The 26,309-nt window shown below is 45.6% G+C and overlaps 1 protein-coding gene across 5 annotated transcripts in view; it reads right to left on the reverse strand.

Moving 5' to 3' along the window:
* The window catches only part of WDFY4 (WDFY family member 4), a 268,674-nt gene that overhangs the window by 120,631 nt on the left and 121,734 nt on the right, over positions 1-26,309 (reverse strand). For 4 of the 5 annotated variants that reach the window (XM_013063131.2, XM_004765845.3, XM_004765846.3 and 1 more), the window contains exons 33-39: positions 23,932-24,135; positions 23,217-23,331; positions 21,808-21,965; positions 18,641-18,879; positions 15,804-15,925; positions 14,191-14,376; positions 12,473-12,609 (exon numbers count right to left, since the gene is read on the reverse strand). In XM_013063131.2, coding sequence (XP_012918585.1) covers positions 12,473-12,609; positions 14,191-14,376; positions 15,804-15,925; positions 18,641-18,879; positions 21,808-21,965; positions 23,217-23,331; positions 23,932-24,135 — 1,161 coding nt within the window. Of the gene's footprint in view, positions 1-12,472; positions 12,610-14,190; positions 14,377-15,803; positions 15,926-18,640; positions 18,880-20,034; positions 21,131-21,807; positions 21,966-23,216; positions 23,332-23,931; positions 24,136-26,309 lie in introns of those variants that run through there. The other variant, XM_045068823.1, reaches the window with a different exon arrangement.

Here is a 26,309-nt window from a genome sequence, read left to right on the forward strand (position 1 = left end):
ACAAAATACGGAATTGGGTCTGACTTGAAGACAGTGCAGGACGGGGGCGAGGGATGGGCTTGGAAAAGCATTGAGATCGGGCTTCTTGCAGTGGGGTTGTGGGTCTGCGTCCTCTAGCCCGGACAGGGTGGCGGTACATGCTTCTTTTTGATCAGGGACATGAGAGGCTCAGATCGGATCTTTAAAAACTCACAGTGGGAGTGGCCAGGAGACGCTGGGCAGGGGGGACCGCTTAGCTCTCCCCATCTCCCTGTGCTCAAGCACTTCCGCCTCTTGGCAGAAGAGTAACTGGTGGGCGGGGAATACACATATGAACTATTCTGCCTCTGGCTCCACAATGGCAGCCAGAAAGCCAGAACCGTGTAGGTGCTGGACAGGATCTCTTTATAGACGGCGTGTTTATGATCTTCATTCCCCAGGAATTGGCTTTCTTCTTCCATGATTATTTTTCCTGATCTCATTCCTTTATTTTATTACATGCATCCTCATCTAAAGGTTCCATAAATCCTCTGAGGGGTGAATCAGGATATAAATACATACACGAAATTAAGGAAAGATAAACTGGATATGCTATTCTGCTAGTGCCAGACTACCAGCTGAGCCACAAGGCAGATGGTCACAACTGTCCCTCTGCACCTGGAGGGGCCCCTTCCTCCCTAACGATCTCCCCTCACATCCTTCCTCCTCGCCCTCCTCCTCCTCCTTATCTAGTTCAAACTCCTCCAGAAAGCCCAAGTGAGGTTCCCTCTCCTCTGGGCAGCTCCGGAGCCTGAACCTCTTATTACAGTGTCATTATTTCATCCTCCTACAAGGCGGGATCCCCAGGTCAGGGACTGTGCCTGTATCCACTGGGCTTATGCCCAAGGCCTGGGATAGAAGAGAAAATTGATGAATGTGCATAGAACATTGAAAGAGGGAATGTCTGGAGAAGAGATGTGTGCTTAGAGAGAGAGAGGCATGGACATGTAGATGCAGATGGAGGCATGGATGCCAATGTATTTTCTGACCCTCTAGAGAAGCTAGAAGGGCACTTGACCGCTGGTTCCTGCACTCTTCTCTGGGACCACTCTCCCGTTGGAGCTCCCTGCTCCATTGATATGGACCTTTCTCTCTATCTCTGTTCTCCAGTGTACAAACTCACTCCCACTGTTGAGCCTTGGCACTAGCTGGGTCTGTTTCAGGAGTCCACATTCCCCAGATGCTGGAGGGCTCCGCTTCCCTCTCAACTTCATGATCGCTTCCAACCCACAGTGATCTTGAGGCAGTCTCCAGCACATCATCTATTTCCTTCCGATTATGTTGGACTATCTAATATTTTCTCATCTGTTCACTTTTGCTTATAGTCTGTTTTCCCGGAACCAAGAGCAGACACTTCGCCTGGTTCCCCAGCCCGTACAGCAGCTTCTAGACATAGAAATCCATGAGCTGGGAACCATCTGCAAGAATCGATCAGACACGTGCTCATTCAATTGCCCTTTAGTTTCACTCGATAGCCCCAGCTACTTCCTTTGTCACCCCTAATAATAACAGTAGATCAACCAGCCCCTGAGGACCTCACAACCTTTCTCCCAGGCCCCCAAGACTGGGCGACCACACTTCCTTCTGCTGTCCCCTCTCTCCCTCCTGTGCCTGGCTGTGGAGCCAAGTTGACACCAGCCCCCATCGGCAACAGCAAAGTGAAGAAAATTTCAGAACTTCCTGTTCTGAGACTTTGAAACACTTTTTTAATTAACCAAAATGGTTTCTCATAATAGATGGGTCCCAGGGCGAGAAGGCGGCTGTAACTCACATGGCAGGCGCCTGGTGGCCACACTGGAAGCAGACCCTAGCGGGTTGTGAATGGCAGCAGCGCCTCGGGAGGGCCCCGCACTCCTTCTCCACTCCACGACCATCTGCCCGCTTCTCATTTATAGAGTTGGGGCCACTTCTGTCTTGCAGACTCAAAAACGCTTTTGCATTTTTTAAGTTTTAAAAACTCAGATTTAGAGAAGTAAACAAAAATGTGTTCCATCCCCCATCCTTAGGTCATAATTTTTCAAAATTGAAAGCATTTCTTAGGATGACAATACCTTCCCCCAAATACCACATTAGTTTTTGGAATGCAGGTATGTCTCACATTAGGAAATCTAATATACAAAAATCTGAATAGATTCCTAGGTATATAATTCGTCTTTAAAAAAAAATGACTATATTCAGTTTTCAAAAGATTCAACCCATGATTCCTTTAAATTGCCAGGTTTCTAAATTAATTTCAAATCTGTTTCAACTTACAAAATATTGACCTATAGACATTTTTTTCAGAAACCCATCTACTATGATTCTTCTTAGATGCTCTCTAAGTAGGGAGATCAATAAACAGCACCAGGATTCTTTAAATATGGGGTTCATGAGTTATTCATCTCTATATTTTTAGTGAGGAACACTATGTCTGTTCAATAAATTCATGAGTTGTTGAATTTCATTGGATGAGCTATTTATGTATATTAAAATATTGTGGATTGAGCTGAAGAGTTGGGACTTCAAGTTACTTTGAAACAGTCCTCTATGACACCCCTCATAAATGGTGTACAAACAAAGCCTGATTTTATAATAAAAACACTACAGAAGAATGGTGCCTGGGAGGCTCAGTCCATTAAGCATCTGCCTTTGACTTAGGCCATGAACTTGGGATCCTGGGGTAGAGCCCAGTGTGGGGCTCCCTGCCCAGAGGAGACTCTGCTTCTCCCTCTGCCCTTCCCCTCACTTGCTCTCTCTCTCTCTCTCTCAAATAAATAAAATCTTTTAAAAAAATACTACAGAAGAGAAAGAAAGAAAATCAGAAAATGGGAGAGAGATAAGATCTAGTTACCTTTTTCAGACTAGATGTTTCTGCTTGGATAGACCACTTTGGAGAAGGAACTGCGCATTTGTCCCTAAAGACTTTTCAAACATAATTTAGATTCAATGTCCCTTTCAACAGGCAGTGGTCAGGACCTGCTGTTGGACATACGCCATTGATTTGTGGAACCTGCCTAACCTCAGTGCCTGCTCTCTTGGCGAGGGTTCAAGTTATCATCTTGTTGCCAAAAGAAAAGCAACTTTAGCCCCATTTCTTGTGAGACTGAATAACCAGAAAAGCACTGAGAGGTGGCTCTGTGCCACTCTCGGGTGGGAGAGCCCTTGGTGCCGTGGTGTCATGGTGCATTTGTGGAGCACAGCGATTCTGCCATCACTGTGTGCTGCTCACAGATGAGGAAATGTGTGATTAGCCAGAGGCAGGACCACAAGCTAGCCTTAGGATGAAGTGAGTTACTGTTGGCATTAATTACTCATGTGTGGACTTTGCATTCTTGGGAAGTCATGATATGGTAGACCACATTTCAAGATAAGATTTAGGAATAAACAGTTGAGAGGAAAGTTCTGGTAGAGAAAATTCCATTTGTTCACTGAGTAGGTGGTTGCTGCCTATTTGAAGAAGGTCAGCATCATCTGATTTTAGCAGTGGGATCTCTTGGTCAGACCAAGGTCTCTGCTAGCTTACACTATCCTTTACGTGAGTGGGGAAAAGAAGCCCCTTTTGGACTGACAAATGAGAGCAAAGATGCAGACCACACCGCAGCTCACAGCTTGACAGCTGGGACAGAAGTCAGGCCCCACCCCCAAAACTGCCTATCTCAATGGACAGCCCTGGGTGGGTTTCCTCTGGCGTGATGTCTCTGTTTGTCATAGTCCAGCCAGCCTCAGGCCCCCTCACCAGTCCCTGTACCATGCTAACTGTTCCCCACTTGCCCCAGGAGACCAGCCTCTCTCTGCCCGGACTATAGGGAGGTCCACATCCACAATGATGAGCAGCTAGTGATTCAGCAGGCTCTACTCATGGCTAGAGTCTGACAACAATCCTTTCAAGAGAACGAGGGACAGCCAGCCTCTCTTATGCCACTGTATTCTCTCTGCATTTATCTGAAATCTCGTTCACACAAAACCAAGGGGCCTAGGTCTGGCAACACCTAAATCCATCCCTGGAAACATCATCCAGAAAGGGACTGGGGATGTTCAATGGCATCAGCAGAGAATTTCCTTCTCACTAAACAAATGACATCAGGTTAATGCTCAAAGGGCCCAGTATCTCCATGCTAAAATATGGGGGAGGTGCGCATCCTACCCACTGAGCTGTGACAACAAACCATGAGCTTTACTAAAACATGGGCATTCCGGGATTCAGTTGGTGTTGTTTAAAAAAATGCAAACTTTGGGGATTTGGGCATGGTGGCTTCTGTCTTGGACCCTCTTTTCCAGCAAATGTCTGGGGACTCTGTGATGTTTCAGGAAGGGTCCTCATCTGATGAGGTTGCTGTATTTAGCATAACAGTTGTAATATCTCATTATAATAAATTAAGTTATACTATTTCATCAGAAACCAAGGGGCCGCCCTAAAAAGGAGAGAAACGTGAACTTGCAATCAAGGATGGCTGGACCACAAGTTTGCTCTGTGCCCCTTCCCTCTTTCCTGTGTATAGATGGGCATGTGTGCGACCTGCACTTAACAAGCCACTGATTACATTCCCTGAATCTAACCGGATGGAAGGAATACATTAAAATACTTGATCTAAAATACCTCTAAAGGGCAAAATCATCTAGAGATTTAAGTTACAGAAGGTTTTCAGAAAAAAAAATCACTTGTGATTTTTTTAAACACAAGACACAAACCAACGTGTCGAATAAAATGATCAAAGAAGAACAAAAGCACAAAGCACAGTAGCAAACGTATCAACTCAACGCCGTGTGTCGTGTAAGTACTCTAACCTGGCAATGATTCAAACACCGAACAACAGAATGGCAACTTTAATATATACCATTAATAGCAAAATGTCGGCTTTTATTGAAGAAAAAACAAAAACTATGTTGCTCTAAGCAGTTTTGAAATGAATATCTAATTCAAAACTTCCCCTGTGCATATAATTGCATGCTAATTTACATTTTAATTACTTCCTAAGAAATCAAAAGCATTTGTTGACAGTAGAACATAATGTCAACTTCACGGTGCCCTGTTGGTGGATGCTTAATGAACTTAATTAGATAATTAGTGATGTTAATTATCCTTCTATTATGAAGATAAGGATGTCTCACAAATGATGCACTTGGTAAAGAAACATCATTAAAGGTATCAGTGTTTGCTTTGTTCATTTGCTTCTATTTTTCAAACTCCTGGACCAAGGACTTTTGATGGACTAGTAACATTTAAGATTTCCTTAAGATGGAAAGAGGAAAGCCACGGTCTCTATCTGCCCATAGCCATTCTTCCGTCTTGTTCTGGAGAGTACTGCTCTGTGGGTGATGCTGCTGCTTTTTCAAATCCTCTGCTGTCGGGACCTGTCGTCCACGTTCCCTTCTATATGGAGTTTCTTGTTCCAGCTGACTCCTTCCTGGCCACCTCTTGATGACAATGTGACGAGTGGGTTCTTACCTCAACTGTTTGAAGAATAGGGTGTGTGTGTGTGTGTGTGTGTACCGTATGAGTATGTCAAGGAATAGTGGGAAAGAAAGTGAGCACCCTGGTTAGGCGCCCAGACCACTTGAAAAACAACTAAAAGGCAATGCAGGCGTACACACGCACATGCATACACACATACACACTCCTGGACCAAGGACACGCACGGCGTTGCCGCAGCCTGGCTGCCTTCCCATGAGCCTATGACGCTGTGTTCCCACCTCCACCACCTGGATGGTCTGTTCTGGGTGTGGTGTCAGAATACCACTTCCTGCAAGACCGGGGCCACAGTTCATGCTACATAACTTCAGGTTCAGTGAAATAGGAAACTTCAGGGTTTGAGAAATAAGATGGTGGACCTCATCATTTTTCTCTTTCTTGCTCCCTAACACATCTACAACCAGAGTGTAATGGGAGTCCCTTCTGAAATAATTCTAGTCCAGACGTACCATGAAGAGCTCTAAGCCAGGCCGGGAAGAGTGACACTATTTTTAGGGCCAGTTATCTCTGGAAAAGCATCAGGAGAAAGTAAGTCACTGGCAGCCTTGCCCACGGCAATTATAAAAACCAAGATTCCATTTAGCAGAAGGCCTTAGTCACCGTGCTCACATCCATAGAGGGTTTTACACTTTCCAACATCTCTTTTTAAATCATACTTCCATTTGTGTCCGAGTGGTTTTATTCCTCTAACACATAGTCTCATTTAATTACTTGTTCACAAGCCTTTTCCCACCACCAAACACAATGGGGTTTTCCAACAACATAGCATTGTGATTTCTTACCAAGTGCTTGATTTTAGGTTTTCTGAATCACTCTTCTCTTTCCTATGATTTCCAGTGGCTTTGTCCCTCCAGTTCCTCTCTTGATTTGCTGACAGAGGATGTCTCCCTGCCCTTTTGCCATGCCAGTGAGAACATACTATGAGGATCGCTCCTCTGGCCCAATTTTAGAATTCCTCATGTGTCTTAATTTCCCCCCAGATTTAGGCCACCTGTCTCCATACATCTCTCTTAAAGGCACATTCATCTCCTGGGAAAACCCTTTCTCTCTTGCCCACAAATACCATGTTGAATTTACAACAAGTTTAAGTAAAAACAGTCCACATGAAACCTTCTGAATTTCAGATTTTTAAAATTTCTTACAGATTTCTGACTGAAACTCTTACGGTAGCCAGACTCTGGGAACTCTGTCTTTTGTTTTCACAGCTGCATTTTGACTTCCTCAGGTGTTACCTGCTACTCCACCACTGACCTCCCTTTGTGTCAAAGCCCACATGCTTGTTCAGGTTTTGTTCATGTGGACACTTCTCCAAAGACATACAAATGACCAACAGGCACATGAAAAAATATTCATCATCATTTAGCCATCAGGGAGATTCAAATCAAAACCACATTGAGATACCACCTTACACCAGTTAGAATGGCCAAAATTGACAAGACAGTAAACAACGTGTGTTGGAGAGGATGTGGAGAAAGGGGAGTGGTAGGAATGCAAGCTGGTGAAGCCACTTTGAAAAACGGTGTGAGGATTCCTTAAGAAATTAAAAATAGAGTTTCCTTATGACCCTGCAATTGCACTACTAGATATTTACCCCAAAGATACAGATGTAGTGAAAAGAAGGGCATCTGTACCCCAATATTCATAGCAGCAACAGCCACAACTGCCAAACTGTGGAAAGAGCCAAGATGCCCTTCAATGGACGAATGGATAAAGAAGATATGGTCCATGTACACTATGGAGTATTATGCCTCCATCAGAAAGGAGGAATACCCAACTTTTGTATCAACATGGAGGGGACCGGAGGAGATTATGCTGAGTGAAATAAGTCAAGCAGAGAGAGTCAGTTATCTCTTGGTTTCACTTACTTGTGGAGCATAAAGAATAGCATGAAGGACATTAGAAGGAAAGGATAAGTGAATCAGGGGAAATCTGAGGGAAAGATGAAGCATGAGACACTGTGGACTCTGAGAAACAAACTGAGGGTTTTGGAGGGGCAGGAGGTATGGGGTTAAGTGAGCCTGGTGGTGGGTATTAAGGAGGGCACTTATTGCATGGAGCACTGGGTGTGGTACATAAACAATGAATCTTGGAACACTGAAAAATTAAAAAAAAAATTTTAAGCCCATTTCTTTCTATTTTCAAAAATCTCTTCTTAGCCCTCGGGCTCTACTGCCCCATGAGCCTTTTCCCCAGGTGAATGACAGCTGAGGCTTCCACGGTAAATCCCATGCATCCCCCAAACTCAGAAGCTCTGAAGCACCAAACTCAAAAGCATTGTGTCCTCATCAGTCCCTCCCCTCCTTCCGGAAACAGGGGCACTGAGTTCTCTGAGGCTCATTGTGCCTTCAGCCTCAGCAAGACCAAAATCACACAGCAGCAGGAGATGAATACAAACACGCCAGAAAGAAAGCCCAGGAACTGCTTGATCACTCCCCCAGTGCTGGCTAAAGCCTTCCCATTCTGCACACTTGCTTCCCTTTCTGCAATTTTTATTTGGATTTTGTGATTTCTTTAAAGAGAAAATAAGTGTACAGGAACAGTTATGCAGGAGATGATATGATGTCTGGGATGTTGCTTCAAAATTATTCCGTGCAGCAGGGGAAAGTGGGTAGTGATAGAGATAGAGACAAGATTGGCCATGAGATGAACATTGTGGATGGGAAGTGATGGATTAGATACATGGGGATTCATCTTATTATTTTCTCTGTTGCGGTATATGTTTGAGATTTTTCACAATGATTTTTAAAAGAGATAGTGGGTAAAGCGCTCAGAATCAGAGGGTCAAAAATGTCATTTCCCTTGCCAAGGACCCAAGCCAGGCCTGCACTTTGTTCAGCTGTCTCAGTTGCTGGCCTCAACCAGCATCTCCTCTTCTACCAGGGGCAGGCTACTCAGGAGCTGGAGCTGGGACGGCGAGCCTGGGCACACATTCAAGGAGGCAGCCAATAGCATGTCTGTGGTCACCCTGACGGCGCAGGTGTCTGGTCTCTGAGATCAAAGTTCCCACGTGTGGGCACAGATGGTCTCACTGGAGGCCCTAGTGTACCTGGTGGGTGCACAGGGCTCACCCATAGGACAGCTATGAGACACCAGGGATCTTGGAGCAAATGTGTCTCACTTTGGTGTCCTCTGACTGTGGTGCTTTCTCAATTCTAATTAATTCTATTATTGAAATTCTATTATTCTATTATTCTATTATTCTCTTCCCTACTTGAGCCATTCCCACTTTGAAGCCAGCAACTGGAAACTTGCTCAGCTAACTCCAAAGGCCACAGAAACATGGACACTGGGGCTGGCCCTGCTCCAGAAGGTCTGACTCCTCCATAAGGCTCTCAGCTTTGTTTGGAGGCAGCAGTGTGTGTCTCCCTCTTCAGGTGGGGTCCACCCGGCCCCGCTATGGAACAGCTGCGCACACATGTACCACTGATCCCAGGAGGAAAGTGGGGCAAAATCCAGCTCATGTTTGCTGAACCAGACACAGCTGTACTCACCCAGACTAGAAGTGGCCCTGAACTTTTACAGGCTTTTACAGGCTAGAAGTGACCCTGAACTTTCAACCCTCTTCCTCAAGGAACCCTTGTTCTTCCCATGCTCTGCAGATCCAACAGAACCATGGGACACACGCTCCTGCCACACCTGCCACAGCCACTGTCCTTTCTTCTCACTGCCTGATTACAATGAGGTCAGAGCCTCTGCCTGTGGCAGCCGCCTTCTTTTGCTCATCCCAGCCTTGGTTCAACAGAATTCTCTTGTGCATCTTTTTTGATCTCCACTGCTCTAACTCCTGCCCCTGCAGCCTCCATTATCTCCCATCTAAATGATGTCACAGCCACCAGCCTGGCCCCTCCCTCGGGGGCTCTAACCTCCAATCCTACCCCTAGAAACAGACACACACTGCTCTCCCACAGCTGAAGCCCTCACTTTGGCCACATCCAGCATGAGCCACGGCGTTCTCCCTGCGTCCTGCCATGACCTCGATCACCCCCCTGCTCATAGGCCTCGCACAGACTCATCCTCACGGCCCCTTCCCACCCAGCCTCTCAGGTCCTGTCTATTTCCTGTTCACTAATTCTCTTTCTTTAAAAAAGAAAAAAAAAAGAGCTAATGCTCTTAAAAAAGAAAAAGATTTTGGAATAATTCTGCATTTACAGAAAAGTTGCAACAATAGTCCAGAGGGTTCAGTCAACCCCTCACCTGCTTCCCCATAATGTTAACAACATACATGGTGCGTCTGTCAGAGCGAAGCAACCCTCACGAGTTGTTGATGTTTTTTCAACTTCTTGTTAAACAAGAAAATCTAAAGCTGTGTTGGCAAGTGGCACATGGTGCTGGAAGGAGGAACGGTCAACTGGGGTGCACACTCATGGTTGCTCTAGGGTGGACATGAGGAAGAAGCTTCCAGGACACCATCTTTGGCCTATGGTGGCCTCAAGGGAGCCCAACGTCCCCAGCTCCGCCCAACAGGCTGACCCCCACAGCCTTCATTCACTCCAGGAGAGGCCACAGCCTCACCATCTGATCCCAGAGGGGCCTGTGATGGGGTCAGGAGAAGAAAAGGAAGAAATAACCTCCATCATACCAGCCTCGCCCCCAAGTTCAGCTCACCTGCCAAGAGGAAAACATTTTCTACTGAAAACAAAGATAGGTAAGCGGCATTAGAAATGGTACATCGTATGTCTCACTCCAAGGAACAATTTATCAGTGCTGCAGAGCTGTCAGCTGCTGACATGATAAGGAATAACACCAAATGAATAATGTTTCCTCCAAAATCAACTCCTTTAATTACAAGCCTCTTCTTTCCAGAAGAGAGACAGAAGATGCAGAAACACCAATTTCATGCACTTGTGCCTGAATAATGTCTCCATGCTGCTTTTTCCAGATGGCGACCTTCTCACTGGAGGGACTAATGATGTGGCATATTTAGGCAAAAACCAATAACGGAGTCTTTAACCTTCAACAACAAAAAGCGTGTTGTACAAAATGTTCCTTGGGATACATTAGAAAATATCAATTACATTGCTCACTGAGGTGTAATCAGCTGTAATAATCAAAATTAATTTTTAAAAATAATTAAACAGACCCCAGGGCAAATAGTTGATGCTCTTCTCCTATGACATCACAGTCTACATATGTACCTGAGAAGTTGTGCCTTCTGCTAGCAACAAAGGCATCTCACGGGGATGAGTGATGGGTGCCGGATGGGAAGGCTGCTGAGTTTCATCCCAGCCAAAAGAGAGAAAACATTTTATTCCCTCGCTCCGTACAGTACCACACACTTATTTTAAGATCCTCCTCTGTACCACGCACTGTGCCCGGCCCAGACCGAGTTACAGGATTCTCCAAAGCAAAGGCACAGTTCATTTTAAAAAAATTAAAACATAAGTCAATTTTGTCTCAAAAGAAATTTATCTTTAAAGAGTCTGCAAGATAATACAACCTGAAGACAGGATGACTAAATCAGATTGAAGACAGACGAGGTTCCAGCAGAAAGGCAGAAGCAGGGAGAGGGGTGTCTGCACGTACATGTGTGCATGTGTTCACGTGTTTTGCAGAATTTTATGGGGCTAGGTGTGTGTAGTTATATAACAGCCTGGCCCCAGTCACCTCTCCGAGCTTCTGAGTACCCAGATGACCCTGCCAAGAAATGTAACTGCAACAGAAGTTCTGGTGTTTGCCAGTTGCTCTGGAAAAGCACAGGCCTTCCTGCTGGTGACAGCCAGGGGAGACTTCCCCTGGGATTGCCCTCTCCCCACTTCAGTCCAACCACACTGTTCTTTGCTGCCTTAGAACACCCCAGTTCACGCTCATCTCAGCGCCTTTGTCTGATGGTCCTCCCTGCCTAACCACTCTTTCCAGAGTCTCTGCCTTATTTTTCTGCTCCTATGCCCCCCTTCCAGAGAGGGCTTCCAACCACCTTCTCCCAGTTACCCTGTTCCATTTTTCCTCATTGCAATTAGCACCCTCCATATTTACAAATTATGTATCTATTTATTGTTTATCTTCACCCCCTAAAATGCATCTCCAAGAAGGCAGAGAATATGTCAGATTTTCTCTCTTTTATAACCTCAGGGCTCACAGAAGGGTACAGAGTAAACACTTAATAAGTATTTCTTGAGTGAATGAATGAATGAATAAACGGAGACCCCAACTGACATAGAAGACAGTATCTTCAGCAGCCTGCCTTCACCAAAGACAGAGCCAATTTAAAATTTTTTTGCCTCCAGATCTCTCAGTGTGAGCCCAGAGCAAACTGTTGTAAGCCATTTGTGGACCTACAGGGGCTTCAAACACTGTAATCTATTCCAGTGTCTTTCACATAAACCGTTTCTCAACCAATCTCCCCAGAACTCAGAGACAACTGAGCCATGCCAATGACAGTGACCTGGGAGTGGTTGGAAAACTGGCAAGAGGCACGTCAATAGCATACAAGGGTCCCCATGCAAGGCACGCCCATACCTAGCATCCCTGCTGTCCCTTCCCCGGCTGCTAGCCAGACTGAACTGGGGTCAGAGCTGACTTGGTCAAGGAACAGAAGTTCCAGAGTGAAGCCAGAGAAAGAGGGCTGGACCCCTCCTACTCGGGAGCAAGTGCTGGGACACAGGTGGGCAGTTTCTGGGGCTCGGCACATCCATACCACCCTCGGGATGGTCTTCATTTTGCTGAGCCCACCCATACAACTCCTGCTAAGCGGCAAGCTAGGGCTCTCTGAACACACCTGACTAGAAAGGAGTGTGGGAACAAGACCTGGTTTGGGTTTTAACATTATAAGGAACACCCACCTGCTCTTGGAGCTCAAGGGGAGCCCATATGCACTTCAAGTTAAAGCCAGCCTAAAACCTGGCTCCCCTAGAAGTCATTTCAACTGGAAAGTCACATGCATAATCTTACATGCTCAGATGAATATGGAATTGGATCATATCCACAAGCAACAGAGAGCAAAGACATCCCTCATGGGGTTTGGAATGAATGTGTGCTGCTTCTCTAAGGCAAGGTGTCTGAGCTCACCTCTGTCTTGCACTCAGGTTCCTTGGCCTGCCTCCCCGGCACCAGCCTCATGGCCGAAGATAAGCTACCACTCCATGAAGACACTTTGCTGTGGTGCCCCACGCTCGAGCGACTGGTCAGCAACTTCTTCTCAGATGCTAGGAACAGAGAAGCAAAAAGTGTCAGAAGCAAAATTGAGGGAAGAGCATACACAATTTCTACAACTGGCTTGGCTTTTAAAGGGCCAGCCAGGGACACAAGCCCAGTGAGCCACCTCCAATAAGGACAGCAGCCCAGGCTGCAAGCACACATTGCCATCTTCTAAGCCATATAGTGTGGGTTTCAGGGTCACCAGACCCAGATTAGACTCCTAGTTCCACTGACTCAAAGTGAGATGTGGATAATTAAACAGAAGTCCCTGTGTTCTCATCCTGTAAACTGGCAATAGGAGCATCTAACCTCATTCTGGTGTCATGAAGAATAAGTAAGATTATGCATTTAAAACATAAATGGTCGGGGCACCTGGGTGGCTCAGTGGGTTAAAGCCTCTGCCTTCGGCTCAGGTCATGGTCCCAGTGTCATGGCATGAAGCCCCGCATGGGGCTCTCTGCTCAGCAGGGAGTCTGCTTCCTCCTCCCCTCTCTCTCTCCTTTCTCTCTGCCTGCCTCTCTGCCTACTTGTGATCTCTGTCTGTTAAATAAATAAATAAAATCTTTAGGGAAAAAAAAACACAGATGGTCAAATGTACAGAATTTTCAATACATGATTATTGGCCAAAAAGAGAGGCATTTGTAAGCAAGCACTGAGGTCCATCTCACCACTTAATTCACTGCATGTGTATGGGGACAGAGGTCCTTTTCCATTAAACTTTTCTCTGAAATGGAATCTGACATTTTGACCTCAAATTGTACACAGGCATGTACATATATACATATTTTCTAGTGCTAGTTTGGAAAGCCAATGAAATAAAAGTTCTATATCGCTGGGCAGTGTGGGGTGATGCACATGGAAATAACTAATTCTTGAATCACTGTGAATTTTGTGATGCTAGAAGACTTAAAACAAGTACATGGGCTATAATTTAAGAGTGATGACCACTTTAAAAACAAAGTTCCAGGTGGGTGGGCTGGCTAGCTCAGCCAGTAGGGTGTGCAACTCTTGATCTCAGGGTTGTAAGTTCGAACCCACACTGGGTGTAGAGATTATTTAAAAATAAAATTTTTAAAAAAATTTAAAAATTAAAACAACATTCCTATAGCTGTATTAACTCATATGAAGGAGAAAGTGTTGAGTCACTGAAAGAATTCAAGGATCATTAATATTTTGGGGATGAAAACTTTCACTTGGAACATGAGGAACCTGAGGCTACAGGTCACTCCATGACTTAGTACAAGGTTTCAAAGCTGGTAGGGGAATATCAGGGAAAGACCTAGAACCCTAAGCTCTAGGGTTCTAGGGTTCTAGGGTTCTAGGCTAGATCTCTGACATGGCATACACTTTCTCTAAGAGATTACTAGAACCTGCTTGCATCTCTGACCTTCCTTTCACCCAGGATGCAAAGCAGCACACATTCTTTGTGAGCAAAGTTTCAGGAGATCTCAGTGATTTCCATCCCACCCACCAAAGGGATGACAGAGAAGATGTGGTTGGAAAAGGCTCTGGGTCCTGAGCAGAACTTGGGGAAGTCTGCATCTGTGAGACCCAGCAGTTCTGTTCCCTGGGGCCAATTGGACAGAGACCTAAGTAATGCTGCCAGGCCTTGAGCATCGTCTCCTCCCAGAGTGGGGTAATCTCTTCAATCTTCACTTCACTCTCTCCAGGTTTCACAGAGAGATCGATCTTGCAGGTGTCCTCCAGCTCCTGCCGCCTCTGTGCCACGAGCTGCTGCCATAGGGTTCGCACAATCTTTTGGATGTTGTGCTGGACTGACAGAGAGAACACATCACATAGTCAGAATGGCCTTCGTGCCTCTCCCAGCAAGCATCAGGGAATGGTGTATCATGGCTGCTTTTATTGCATCTTTCTTGAATATTATTCAAGCTTGCAAAGCTCCAGCTAGAAAGCAGTCAGTTTGTAGACAATGCTGCCAATATCCAAGTGAGCTGGCCTTTCCCCCACCCCTAACTCCCCACCACCAAGTCCTGCCTGCTTCAGATGTTCAGAGCTGGGAAACATGACTGATGAACAAAAGGAGTCTCTTTCTCCTACCCTCAATTCCATTAGATACCAAATAGAAAACTACCCGAGTAAGCTCTAGCTAACCAAATGACATCTCCCCAACAGCTGTGTCTAACCTACCTTTTATGTTGGCACCTCAGAGGAATGGACACCAAGCCCAGAACCATGGCTAGGGACCCAGGACCCAAGCCAGTCCTCTTTCCTAACACTGAATCATGCTTCCTACCACCTACCAATCTCAGTGCCCTGGATTTGCCCAGATATAGACCAATCCATCAGGCCAGTTCTACTTGATGTGCCCCATAATTATAGGACCCTAAATGCCATTGGATCTTGGACCACAGAGTCACTCCTCTTTATTTATTTATTTATTTATTTATTTATTTATTTATAAACATATATTTTTATCCCCAGGGGTACAGGTCTGTGAATCACCAGGTTTACACACTTCACAGCACTCACCAAAGCACATACCCTCCCCAATGTCCATAATCCCACCCCCTTCTCCCAAACCCCCTCCCCCCAGCAACCCTCAGTTTGTTTTGTGAGATTAAGAGTCACTTATGGTTTGTCTCCCTCCCAATCCCATCTTGTTTCATTTATTCTATAGACCATTTTGCTCACTCTAGGAGGATTAACATTTCTCCATCCACTTTACCAGCCAAACCCCAAATATGAGTGTTCATGTTGTAATTAACACTGTGTTACAGTACACTTTAAACTTAACAGTTTTAAGCACTGGCTTTGGGCACCTATGTGACCAAAAGAGAGCAATTCCTAAACACATGGAGCTGGCTTTAATTTTTTTAAAAAATTTCCAATCCCTTTAACTTGTTTTGATATTAGCAAATCTAAAAATAAACTCCATCAAGCCAAAAATCTCATGGAAATAAGGAATTTATTTACTCCATTCCCATTTTCTAGAGAAGAAAGTTGAGAAAGAGCCAGTTTCAACGAGGTAAGATGACATTCCAGTTCCCCTATTGAGCAGTCCAAAGGAAAATTCAAGGGACCTCCTGAGAAGTGAAATCACCTTATGGTAAAGCCCCCTGGAATTTTATAGTAAGTCCTCCAAGTTCTTAGCCTGACCAAGTCCTACAGAGTTGAAGAATGTAACCCAGAATTTACCACCACCCAACCACTCTCCCAAAAATAAACATCAAATATAAGGTACCATCGCTCAAACTTGGTAAGTCTTCCTCTCCTTTTTCTCTCCCTTCTTCATTTGGAGAAAGAAACACTTGATGATAAGGAGTCATTCTAGGCTTGGGTTCCAATCCAAATCCTTCCGGATAACTAGGAGACAAGAGATTTTTCACTATAAACTCCAGTTTCCTTGGGATCATTCTATTGTTCTCTATTACAAATAATCATCCTTCAAACTTAGTACATATCAACTGGAAAAACTTGTCTATTTGAATTTAAGCAAACACCTCACAACTACTTCCATGACAGATACACAATTAGGAACAGAAAAAATTCTTTTTTTTTTTAATTCCAGTCTTATTAAATCTAATTCATACTCCCAGCAGATTCCCTGAACCTTCTCCTGGTTTCCCAATGATCAGAACTGGTCATTTGTTTTTGTAGACTCCCAAAATATTGAACTCTGCCTTTGCTTGGCACTGACCTCATCCCACCTGAGAGGGGCCAGGCTAGCTTCATGGGCCTGTGATCTGTACAGTTTCACAAGGTCCACACTTAAAAAGGTTCTGTGCTTGGGCTCTGCTGCCATTGTCTTGAAATCTTAGTAATTTTTTAAAAGATTTTATTTTTTTTTTGACAGACAGAGATGACAAGTAGGCAGAGAGGCAGGCAGAAAGAGGGGGTGGGGAAGCAGGCTCCCTTCTGAACAGAGAACCGGATGCAGGTCTCGATCCCAGGACTCTGAGATCATGACCTGAGCCAATTTAAGGCAGAGGCTTAACCCATTGAGCCACGCAGGTGCCCTGAAATCTTAGTAATTTTTGAACAAGGCCCCACATCTCCATTTTTCCTGCACATCATGAAGTTGGTTCTAAATGGAGGCACAGTGGTTTGCATCTGAAGTTCCTCATGAACCATGTGCTCTGGGCTCCTAATCCATGTGCCTTCTTCTCTGGGACCCTTCAGTCAACTAAGCAGAACATCCACTCAGTACAAGTTTGTGGATTGAACCAAAAATGACAAACAAGGAGATGAAAATATACCACCATATGACAATCCATTCTTGAAATTCCTAGAATAAAGTCCTTTTGGATTTGGAGGCCCTTTAGCTGAACAGAGGGATCTGAGCAAGTTGGAAATTCAAGCATACACATACGCTGGCACTCCTCTGTTCTCACCTATGCTTCCAACATGGGTAGGCTTACTTCTTAAAACACAGGCAAGAGAGCAGAGCCTCCCACTTTAACCCAGCAAAAAGGAATTCTTCTGTATCAAACAAATAACATGGCAAGGGCCTCCTCTGGGCTAGAAGTGTTTTCCAGTGATTGCCAGAGAGTTTTAAGACAAATCAAGTTGAATTTGCTAACATTCAATAGTCAGTTTGACCGGATTTTTGGATTTTTTTTTCAAGTAATAAAAATAAGAATAAACAACAACAGTAGCAACAACAAGAAGACAAGAGCAAAGTATAATATCGCATAGGCCTCCTTTCCTTATGCTCAACACAGTTCTATTGTAAGAGATCGTATTTGTACGCAGTATGGTGCCAAGCCACTGGTGATAGAGAATATTCACAGAGAAAAAGAAGAATGTACATATACACAGAGAAATCTAACATATTCTCAGAATTTTGGATTTAAGAAAATCATTTAAATAAACTTAATTCAGGGAGTGCCTGGGTGGCTTAGCTGGGTAAGCATCCAACTCTTGGTTTCAGCTCAGGTCGTGATCTCAGGGTGGTAGGATCGAGCCCTGTGTCAGTCTCCATGCTCAGTGCAGAGTCTGCTTATCTCTCTCCTTCTGCTCCTCCCTCACAGCACATGCTCTCTCCCTCTCATACAAATAAATAAAATCTTTTAAAAATTAAACTTAATTCAGTTTCTTTTTATTAGTATTTCTTTTTTTTTCTTTTCTTTTTTTTTTTTTTTTTTTTTTTTTTAATTTTTTATTTTTGATAAACATATATTTTTATCCCCAGGGGTACAGGTCTGTGAATCACCAGGTTTACATACTTCACAGCACTCACCAAATCACATACCCTCCCCAATGTCCATAATCCCACCCCCTTCTCATAAATGAAACAAGATGGGATTGGGAGGGAGACAAACCATAAGTGACTCTTAATCTCACAAAACAAACTGAGGGTTCTTTTCTTTTTTTAATTTATTTTTTTATTTTCAGCATCACAGTATTCATTATTTTTGCACCACACCCAGTGCTCCATGCAATCCGTGCCCTCTATAATACCCACCACCTGGTACCACGACCTCCCACCCCCCGCCCCTTCAAAACCCTCAGATTGTTTTTCAGAGTCCATAGTCTCTCATGGTTCACCTCCCCTTCCAGTTTTCCCAACTCCCTTCTCCTCTCTATCTCCCCATGTCCTCCATGCTATTATTTATTAGTATTTCTTATACAAATTTGCTTATGGATATCATTTTATATCATAAATAGTGTGTATGTAGAAAATCATGTCTGGCTTGCATGATACAATTTATTACATATTTTCCCAGTGTAAGACTACATTTATCAAATGTTAATATTTCTGAAATTGGGCTGCATCATAAAATCAATTATATATTCAGTGTTGGAGCTTTCTGCCCCTAAAATGAAATCAATCAGCTATCTTAAAACCTGAAAATTATGGAAATGGGGTAAATTATTATTCCTGATGATTCTGGTGGCTCAGTTACATGGACAGATTTGAGGACAATCTACTGTACTGTCAAACACTGCACATAATTTGGACAACCAGATAACCAAAGAATATATATTATTCATATTGACCCCAATCAAGTGTCCCTCTGAAGCTTGCTTTTGTGCATGGACCACGAGCAGGCAAGGAAACAAGGAGGCAGCTCTTACCTTCTCTCACTGAGCAGCAAAAAGCAATGCATGAGACACAGGAGGAAGCTGACGTTGGAGTTATAGGTAGCAAGGATAATGTCCCAGTGTTCCTGTAGGAAGCCCAAGATGCTGAGAAGACTGAGGCACTCGGAGAGGGATTGCTGAGGCTTGGACAGGCAGTACAAAATGACTTTATTTAAACTGCTGTATAAAGCACTGATGACAGCATCCCTTTGAGAAGAGGCATTCTCGATGACCTGTGTCATAAAATAAACACATACATACACACACACATGCTTGTGAACACTTGGCGAGTTTTAGATATGGACCCAGTTAACTATGAAAATGACACAATCTTAGCTTCTGTTCTGTATTTCAAAAAGTGATGTGATCTAATTCAAATAGGACTGCTTTCCTCTACCTTTGAGCTTCTATTTAAGTGAATGATCACTAAAGTAAATTCGAGCAGCTGGATTGATCAAACACTTGTGCGGAAGAGGATGTTTTTAAAAAATTAAAATTAAAAATTAAAAAATTTAAAAAAGAAAAGAAATTAAAAGTTGACGACCCCCATATTATAAAAATAGACATGAACCCGAAATTTCTAAAATGCTGATAATGTGGTTGATACTCAAAATATAAGAACATGCTAATAACAGTGTCTAATTTTTTAACATATTATTAACTATTAATAGTAGTTATGTCTAGAGTGTTTACAATATTCCAGTTATCCTAGCAAGTATTTTTGCATTGATTTACATGCATTGCCTCATTTAAACATCATAACATCATGAAGTAAGCACTAAGATTATCCCACTTAAGGGATAAAAAGACTGAGGGTCAGAGAGGTTCAGTGGTCAGCAAAGGTCAAACCCACCCCAGACACTTGAGTCATGCTCATAGCCACCATATCATCTAAAGTAGATGGGAGGCCAACAAATTTCTGTACATGAGAAACTTAGAGGGGGAGGCAGATGGTCCTGACTGGTAGCTGTAACACTGGTGTGTCCAACCATCTATTTGGCTTCATTGTATCTAATAGACAACAAAAGTCCTAGAGATCTAATGCACAGCATAGTGATTATAGACAATAACACTGTCCTATAAACTTTAAAGGGGCTAAGAAAAATAAATAAATAAATAGATAGACATAAATAAATAAAGGTGTTAAGAGACTAGGTCTTAATTGTTCCCACCACGAAAAAGAAATGATAATTATGTGATTTGATAGAGGTATTAACAAACACTATGATGCTTATCCTGTTGCAATCTATAAATGTATCAACTTAAACTTATACAATGTTATAGGTCAATTATAGCTCAATAAAAATACATTTACAATTTTTTTAAAAGAATCCATAGCCCAAAATTATGTACAAAATATTTCTCTATTCAGAAGATCATCTGTTAGTCATAGATTGCTCTCTTAGAATTGCATAGGTAATGAATGTGTTTATGCCCATGAATTTAAGTTTTATTTAAATATGCCGGAAATTGGGATTTGTGTTTTTAATCATCATCCTGTCTTGCCTCTCAGATAGGTCACAACTATCAACCTGAAGTTAAGATCTGTGAGAGTCAAAGGCAGCGAGGAGAGAAGGATGGCAGATATGTGCAGAGCAGAGTCTGGCCTGGCGTCCCCCTGAAGGCACATCAGCCCCAGGGTGTACTCATTCTTTGATGCTAGCTCTGAGTGTTTGCTTTGACCACAGGAAAGCTGATGTGGGCTGAATGTTACCCGCCCCCCCCGGAAACACCTATGTTGAAAACCTAGCTTCCCACGGTGATGGCACTTAGAGACAGGGTCTCTGGGAGGTAAGTAGTCATGAGGATGGAGCCCTCATGGTGGGATGAGTGGCCTTATGGGAAGAGACAATAAAGAGCTTGTGTCCCCTCTCTCTCCATCACATGAGGACATAGTGAGGAGATGGCCATCTGCAAACCAGAAAGAGAGCCCTCCCCAGACACCAGATCTGTGGGCATCTTGACCTTGGACTCATCCGCTTCTAGAACCATGAGAAAGAATGTTTGTTGGCTAATCACCCAGTCTGTGGTGCTGTCATTATGGCCCGAACCAAGACGGAAGCTCTATGGTTACTTTCATTTCTCTACGCAACTTTGTAAGAATCTGATTCTAATCCCCTCAGAGTCAACAAGGCATATTTCTCCCATCTTGGGGCTATTCTAGAGGGAGCATCTGAATACATTCGGACTATCACCCTAGGAACTATGTCAAGGCCCTGTCCTGGGGTCTGCAGGTAGCTCCACAGACAGCAATATTCTGTCATGCTACCACTCTAGGAGGTGTGAAGAGGAAGGAGAGGGACTCCCCTGGGTTCTGCTGCAGAAGGCAAGCCGAGAACCACTGGTGGGAGTTTCTGGAGGCAGATTTCAGCTTTCCAGCAATCACAGGTGCCCCACTGGCTGGGACCGTCTCACACCAGCATGAGCTCCTCAGACAGGGAGGGTTCAAAGAAAGAGCCAATGGCCACTTGTCAGGAAAAGTCTCTAGAAAGGAAGATGAGGACAAAGTAAAGGGTTCCTCTCCAGAATTTGGAGATTGTGTGATTCTGTGTGTGTGTGTGTGTACACATGTACAATAAAAAATGTGCACACATGTACATACAAACTTACATCTGAAGGTGTATCTACAGGCATACATTTGCTTGCCTGGATGTGTATGTAGACTGATCTGGGGAGAGATGGAGAGCATATGCAGGAATAATCGGGCTGGGAAAAAATACTCATGAAAACTGCAGGAAGGCCCAAATATGACCCATAGGTGCATATAAAGAATGAAATGAAATAGGCCTATTGGACATAAGGAACTTTTTGACCCTTTGTTGATGGGGAATAACAATAACAAAGATTAAACCAATAACCACAATAAAAACTAACGTGGGGGTGTAGAGTCTAGGAGGGGACAGAGCTCAGATGCTAGCATGGGGGGGTGCTGCTCCCACTTCCCAAGACGGCTCTCAAGGAGCCTGAGGTAAGAGCCCTGAAGGGCACGCAATATCCGCCAGGTACTACCTGGGCCATATAGGTCCTCCTCCTTCCTCCCACCCCTCTCAGAATCAATTTCCAGGAAGGACAGCCAACAGTGAGTCATACAGACACTTGGTGGGTCAGCAGAGATCCCCCCCACACCGCCACCACCACCATGGCCAGCCCAAGGTTCTCACCACCACGATGCGGTCTGTGATGAAGAGAAGAATGTGTCTGGGGTCTGCTGAGAACATCCCACTGTACAGTTTCTCCACCAGCTTCTGGGTGAAGTGGGAGATGTTTGCAAGTGAAGGAGCAGCAGCAGCTTCTGCATTTGGCTGAGGCTCTTTACTGCCTGGGGGACGGGGAGGGCATCGTAAGGACATAGACCACATCTGAGAAATCATCAGAGTCTGAATAGCCTTCTCTCCACAACAGTCTCCAAGTCCCTTGTGGCAACCAACCACAGCTTACTCATTTCTGTATACCTGAGTGTAACCTTCTGTATACTCTGTTGCTGGAAAATGGGGTCTTATACACAGTATGTGCCCAGTGAATACACATGCTTTTCAAAGCTAAGTTAGTCTTGAACAATTTTGTCAGTGACATAAACCAAGTGTGGAGAAGGCAAACCGGGGGCAGCATTTCTTCCACCATGCATCTGGAAGGTGGGTGGAGGAGCACTTAAGGCCTAAGGTGAATGGGGAGGCTGTCATGGTGACCCAAGGCCCTGTGGCTACAGGGAACAGAAGGTAAAGCTGTAAAGTTGATCGGTGTGCGCTCACCACCATGGCAGGCATTGTGTGCAGAGGGGATGTGATGATCTCAGCTAATCCTTGTGAGAGCCCTCTGAGTTAGCCACAGTCGCCATCCTCACTCACAACTGCAGGCACCTGCCCCGAGTCACACGGCCATCTAGTGATAGAGCCCAGAGCAGAAATGGGACCACCCGCTTAATGCTTTTCACTGCGCTACCTTCCTGCCCTGCAGATGCTCTCCAAGAAAGACCAAAAGTCAGGGTTGCCACGCTGTGGGGCAAGGAAGAGTCTGAAAGATGAGCCATGTCACTAAGGATTCCATGGCTCAGAAACCACAGAGAAAATGTTAGTGTAGTTCTGTGGGGAAGGTACGGCTCCCCAGACCTAGGCATTCTGAAGGCATCTTCAATCTCAACTTCTTAGAGGCAATGGCATCATCTTCATCCAGGGTCTTCTGTTGAAGAAACCCTGGCTGTGCCCAGTCTTGGGGGCAGAGAACAAGATGCTGAGCAGAAGAATGTTAAATTCTAGCTGCCATCTTGACTCAAGGGAAGAGGCCAATCTTACTGAAACCAGAGGAGAGTGGATTTGGGTTCAGAGGCTTTCTGTCTCTGAGTGGTCCAGTAATGGCAGGGGTGTCATGGAGAAGGTCACCATGCCTTCCTTAGAGCCTCTAGGTAGTGTTGGTGAGCTCTCTTTGTGGATTTGTGGAAGAACTGACTTGGAGGTAGAGGGTAGCTTCTGTGGCTCCCAAGAGGCCCTGCAGCCCTGTGAGCCAGGGGCAGGTTTTCCTGTTCAGTTGCCAGAAGCTCTGTGTCATAAAGGAGAAGAAGGTCACCCCTACTCACCTCTGAGCATGGGTACATTGCCTCCATTCAGCATGTGAAATATTTCCATGGTGGAAAGCAGGACCTCAGACTGGAAGTCTCGCTTCTGTTGGCTGGTGGCATTGTGTGGAGATGCCTGGAAACACATTGGGGACTAAGAGAGTGGCCACACAGCCATCACATCAACCTCATGCCATCAAGCCTTCTGTGTGCCCCGTATGCTAATACCACAGCTGCCGGGAGTGTGGGCAGCCTGCAGCTCACAACTGCCCCTTCCCCAGGGCATTGCCCTTGGCTAATGAAATCCCCTCATCAGGGAGGTGAAGCCCACTTCCTGGGTGGAGGACCCACAGGAGACCATTGCTTAGCTTGCTTTTCCCCTGTCCCCCTCTGCTGCTCTTTCCTGCTTCTCTGAGAATACAGCCCCCAGATAATTTCCATAAAATCCCTGCTTTAGGCTCTGCTTCTTTAGGACCTGTCTAAGCTCTGCCCTCGCCCATCTCTCCAAATGCTACTTGGTGAGCTCCCTGCCATGCAAGGGTCTGCCATTCCCACCATATCATGGCAGTCCCAGCAGACGTTCTCAACCCCCAGCTGGCTGACATCTGCAGGCCGAGGTGAGCTCTCCAGAGAGATCAGCTCCCAGGTCTCCCTGGGAACCCCCCAGCCTTGCGGTGCCATGTCCTCCCAGGCCTCTCCCACAAAACACAACCCCAGAACACCCTTTCCAGCTCACCTCCAAGAGCACTTCCAGGGGCAGCCACTGCTTGGGGTTGGAGGCTGCCAGCAAGGAGTCCCTCAGCAGTCGCTGCATGAACTCCCTCAGCTGCTTCCGCGTGGGATGTGACTTGGCAGGAGCCTGTGGACCCTCTGCAATGTCGTCACCTTCAGCTTCCACCCCGGGGCTACTGGCATTCTGGACAGGCTGAGTCATGGGCTCCTCCAAGATGAGAGAACGCCAACATGAGTGGCCCCACCTGCCTCAGGGCACTCTTGTGACCATCTCTGAGATGTGCACAGGTGGAATTCTTATCAAACCCACTAACATGGAAGGCAATCGAGGCTCTGAGGAAGAAGGCCACTTGCCCAGAGTCTCACTGCTCATCGGGGGGCCCACTGTGGTCTCTGAACACGAGGTAGGCAGAAGCCAGGGAAAGAGGCTGAGCACAGAGCAAGAGAGGCCTGCAGTGGTCAGTGATGAGCAGTGCATACGGTGATGCCTGGCCTCATGGGCTGTGTGCAAGACAGCCTGTCCTCACCTCCTGGGGGAGCCCTCACCTTTACTGCCTGCCAGGGCCTGCTGACATTGACAGACAGGACCACCTGCTGAGACAAGGCGGACTTCCTCGAGGCCTAGCATCCAAGTCCCAGAAGCACCTTGGCCTTCACTTTCTCATTTTTATGTTTATAAAAATATGAGATCCGTGAGGCAGAGGTTGTCAGCCCAGATACATCCAGGAGGACATGGGGATGCTGGGAGACCAAATGACACACCCAAGGACACACGGCCAGGGGCTCCTGACTCCCGGCCCATGAACTTTCCATGCACATTCATCTGTCGGCACCTCCCTTTGCTCATTCATAAAATTAATGCAGCCGTTCTTAATTAAGCCATAAAATGAATTTAATGGCACCTAGGGAGGTGGTGACTGCATTAATTAGCTCCGTGTGGACTTGACTGGAAAGATGCCATATATATTTACAGCAAATCGAAGCCTTTTGGCCACCAGCCTTCTGCATCAAGAGGGCCTGTCGCGTTTTCTTTGCAACAAAGGCTTTTTGAAGCTGACTTGGAGCTGGGACAAGGCTAAGAGGTGTGGGGATAAGCGTTTTGAAACCGGAGCCAGGAGTCTCAAGACAGGGTTTGGCTCCTCTGCAGTCACTGAGGAGGTGACTTTGGGCCAGGCCTGCCCCCAGCAGGAACCATTGAGTGTGAGGAGGAAGAGCCCTGGGTCAGGGAGTGGGCTGCGGGCAGGCAGCCGGCTGGAACCCCGGCTCAGCAGATGGCGAGCCTGGCCTGCAGGTGTAGGAGTTAAGGTGGGGCTCTGGACGAAGGATGTCAGACCACAGACTTCAGGGTCCTGGTCCCCTCCAGAGGCCCTAGTGTGGGGGATGATGAGGGACAGCCTGTAGGACTGTCCTTCCTCTCTGACTGGCCCAGGGATGCCTGGACTCTGTCCCACCCACCACCCCTCCAGTGCAGCCCACAGTGATTTTCTTTGCTTTTTACTGCATCTTTTTTTTTTTTAACACCTACTTTTCCAGTATGTTCTTTTAGTTCATATCAACCCAACAAACCATTTTATCTTTTTGCAAATCTTCTAGTCTTTATGCTTAGTTTATTCATTAAAACCAATTACTTGAATTTTATTTGGCCATTTAATTTTATTTTAAACTGACTGATGGAAAGGAACTGGGCCTTGGGGTGAGAGAGTGAGGTTTCAATCTTGGTTCTGTCACTCATGAATCACATAAACTCTGGCCTATTTCCTTCTCTCAAACGTTTTGTGAGATGGGTCTTACGGCCCACGACATGCAGCAGAAATTGCTCGGCCCCACTTGGCCTCTCTGGAGCTTACTGTCCCCCTTTCAGAAACCACCTGCTTAGGGTCCTGCTCGGGTCAGATAAAGCACCAGGCTCAGGACCCTCCAGGTGTTCAGCTGACGGGAGCTATCACCATGAACACACTTCTAGAAAAGAGGAGCTGAATGAACACATTGGTTCTATCCATTTGGTTGTTGAGCCGAGAATTACAGAACAAATACTGCATGCCCACACTGTGCACAGCACGGCTTCTGAACCTTCCCCCATAGCACTGCGTGCCTTCTAACATGTTCCTTTAGCCGTGGTTATGGATTTGCAGACACGTGTCACAGGTTCAGCCTCCCTGTTGGGGTCTCAGCTTCCTACTGCACTGTGGTAGGGGTGATGGGGGATGTCTGCCTTCCTCTCCTTCACCTGCCCTTCCCACCATCCTCACCTGTTCTTCTCACTGGCCACATGCTCCCAGCCCACCAAGCCCGCTTGGCCCGCTGGGCCTCTCTTCCTGTGGCCCACACTCACATCACGTCCTCAGGACCCAGTCGGCCCTCTGCCCTCCCAACCTTGGCTTG

Source organism: Mustela putorius, unplaced genomic scaffold, assembly GCF_011764305.1.
Source record: "Mustela putorius furo isolate JIRA1106 unplaced genomic scaffold, ASM1176430v1.1 tig00003909_pilon_pilon_pilon, whole genome shotgun sequence".
NCBI lineage: Eukaryota > Metazoa > Chordata > Mammalia > Carnivora > Mustelidae > Mustela > Mustela putorius.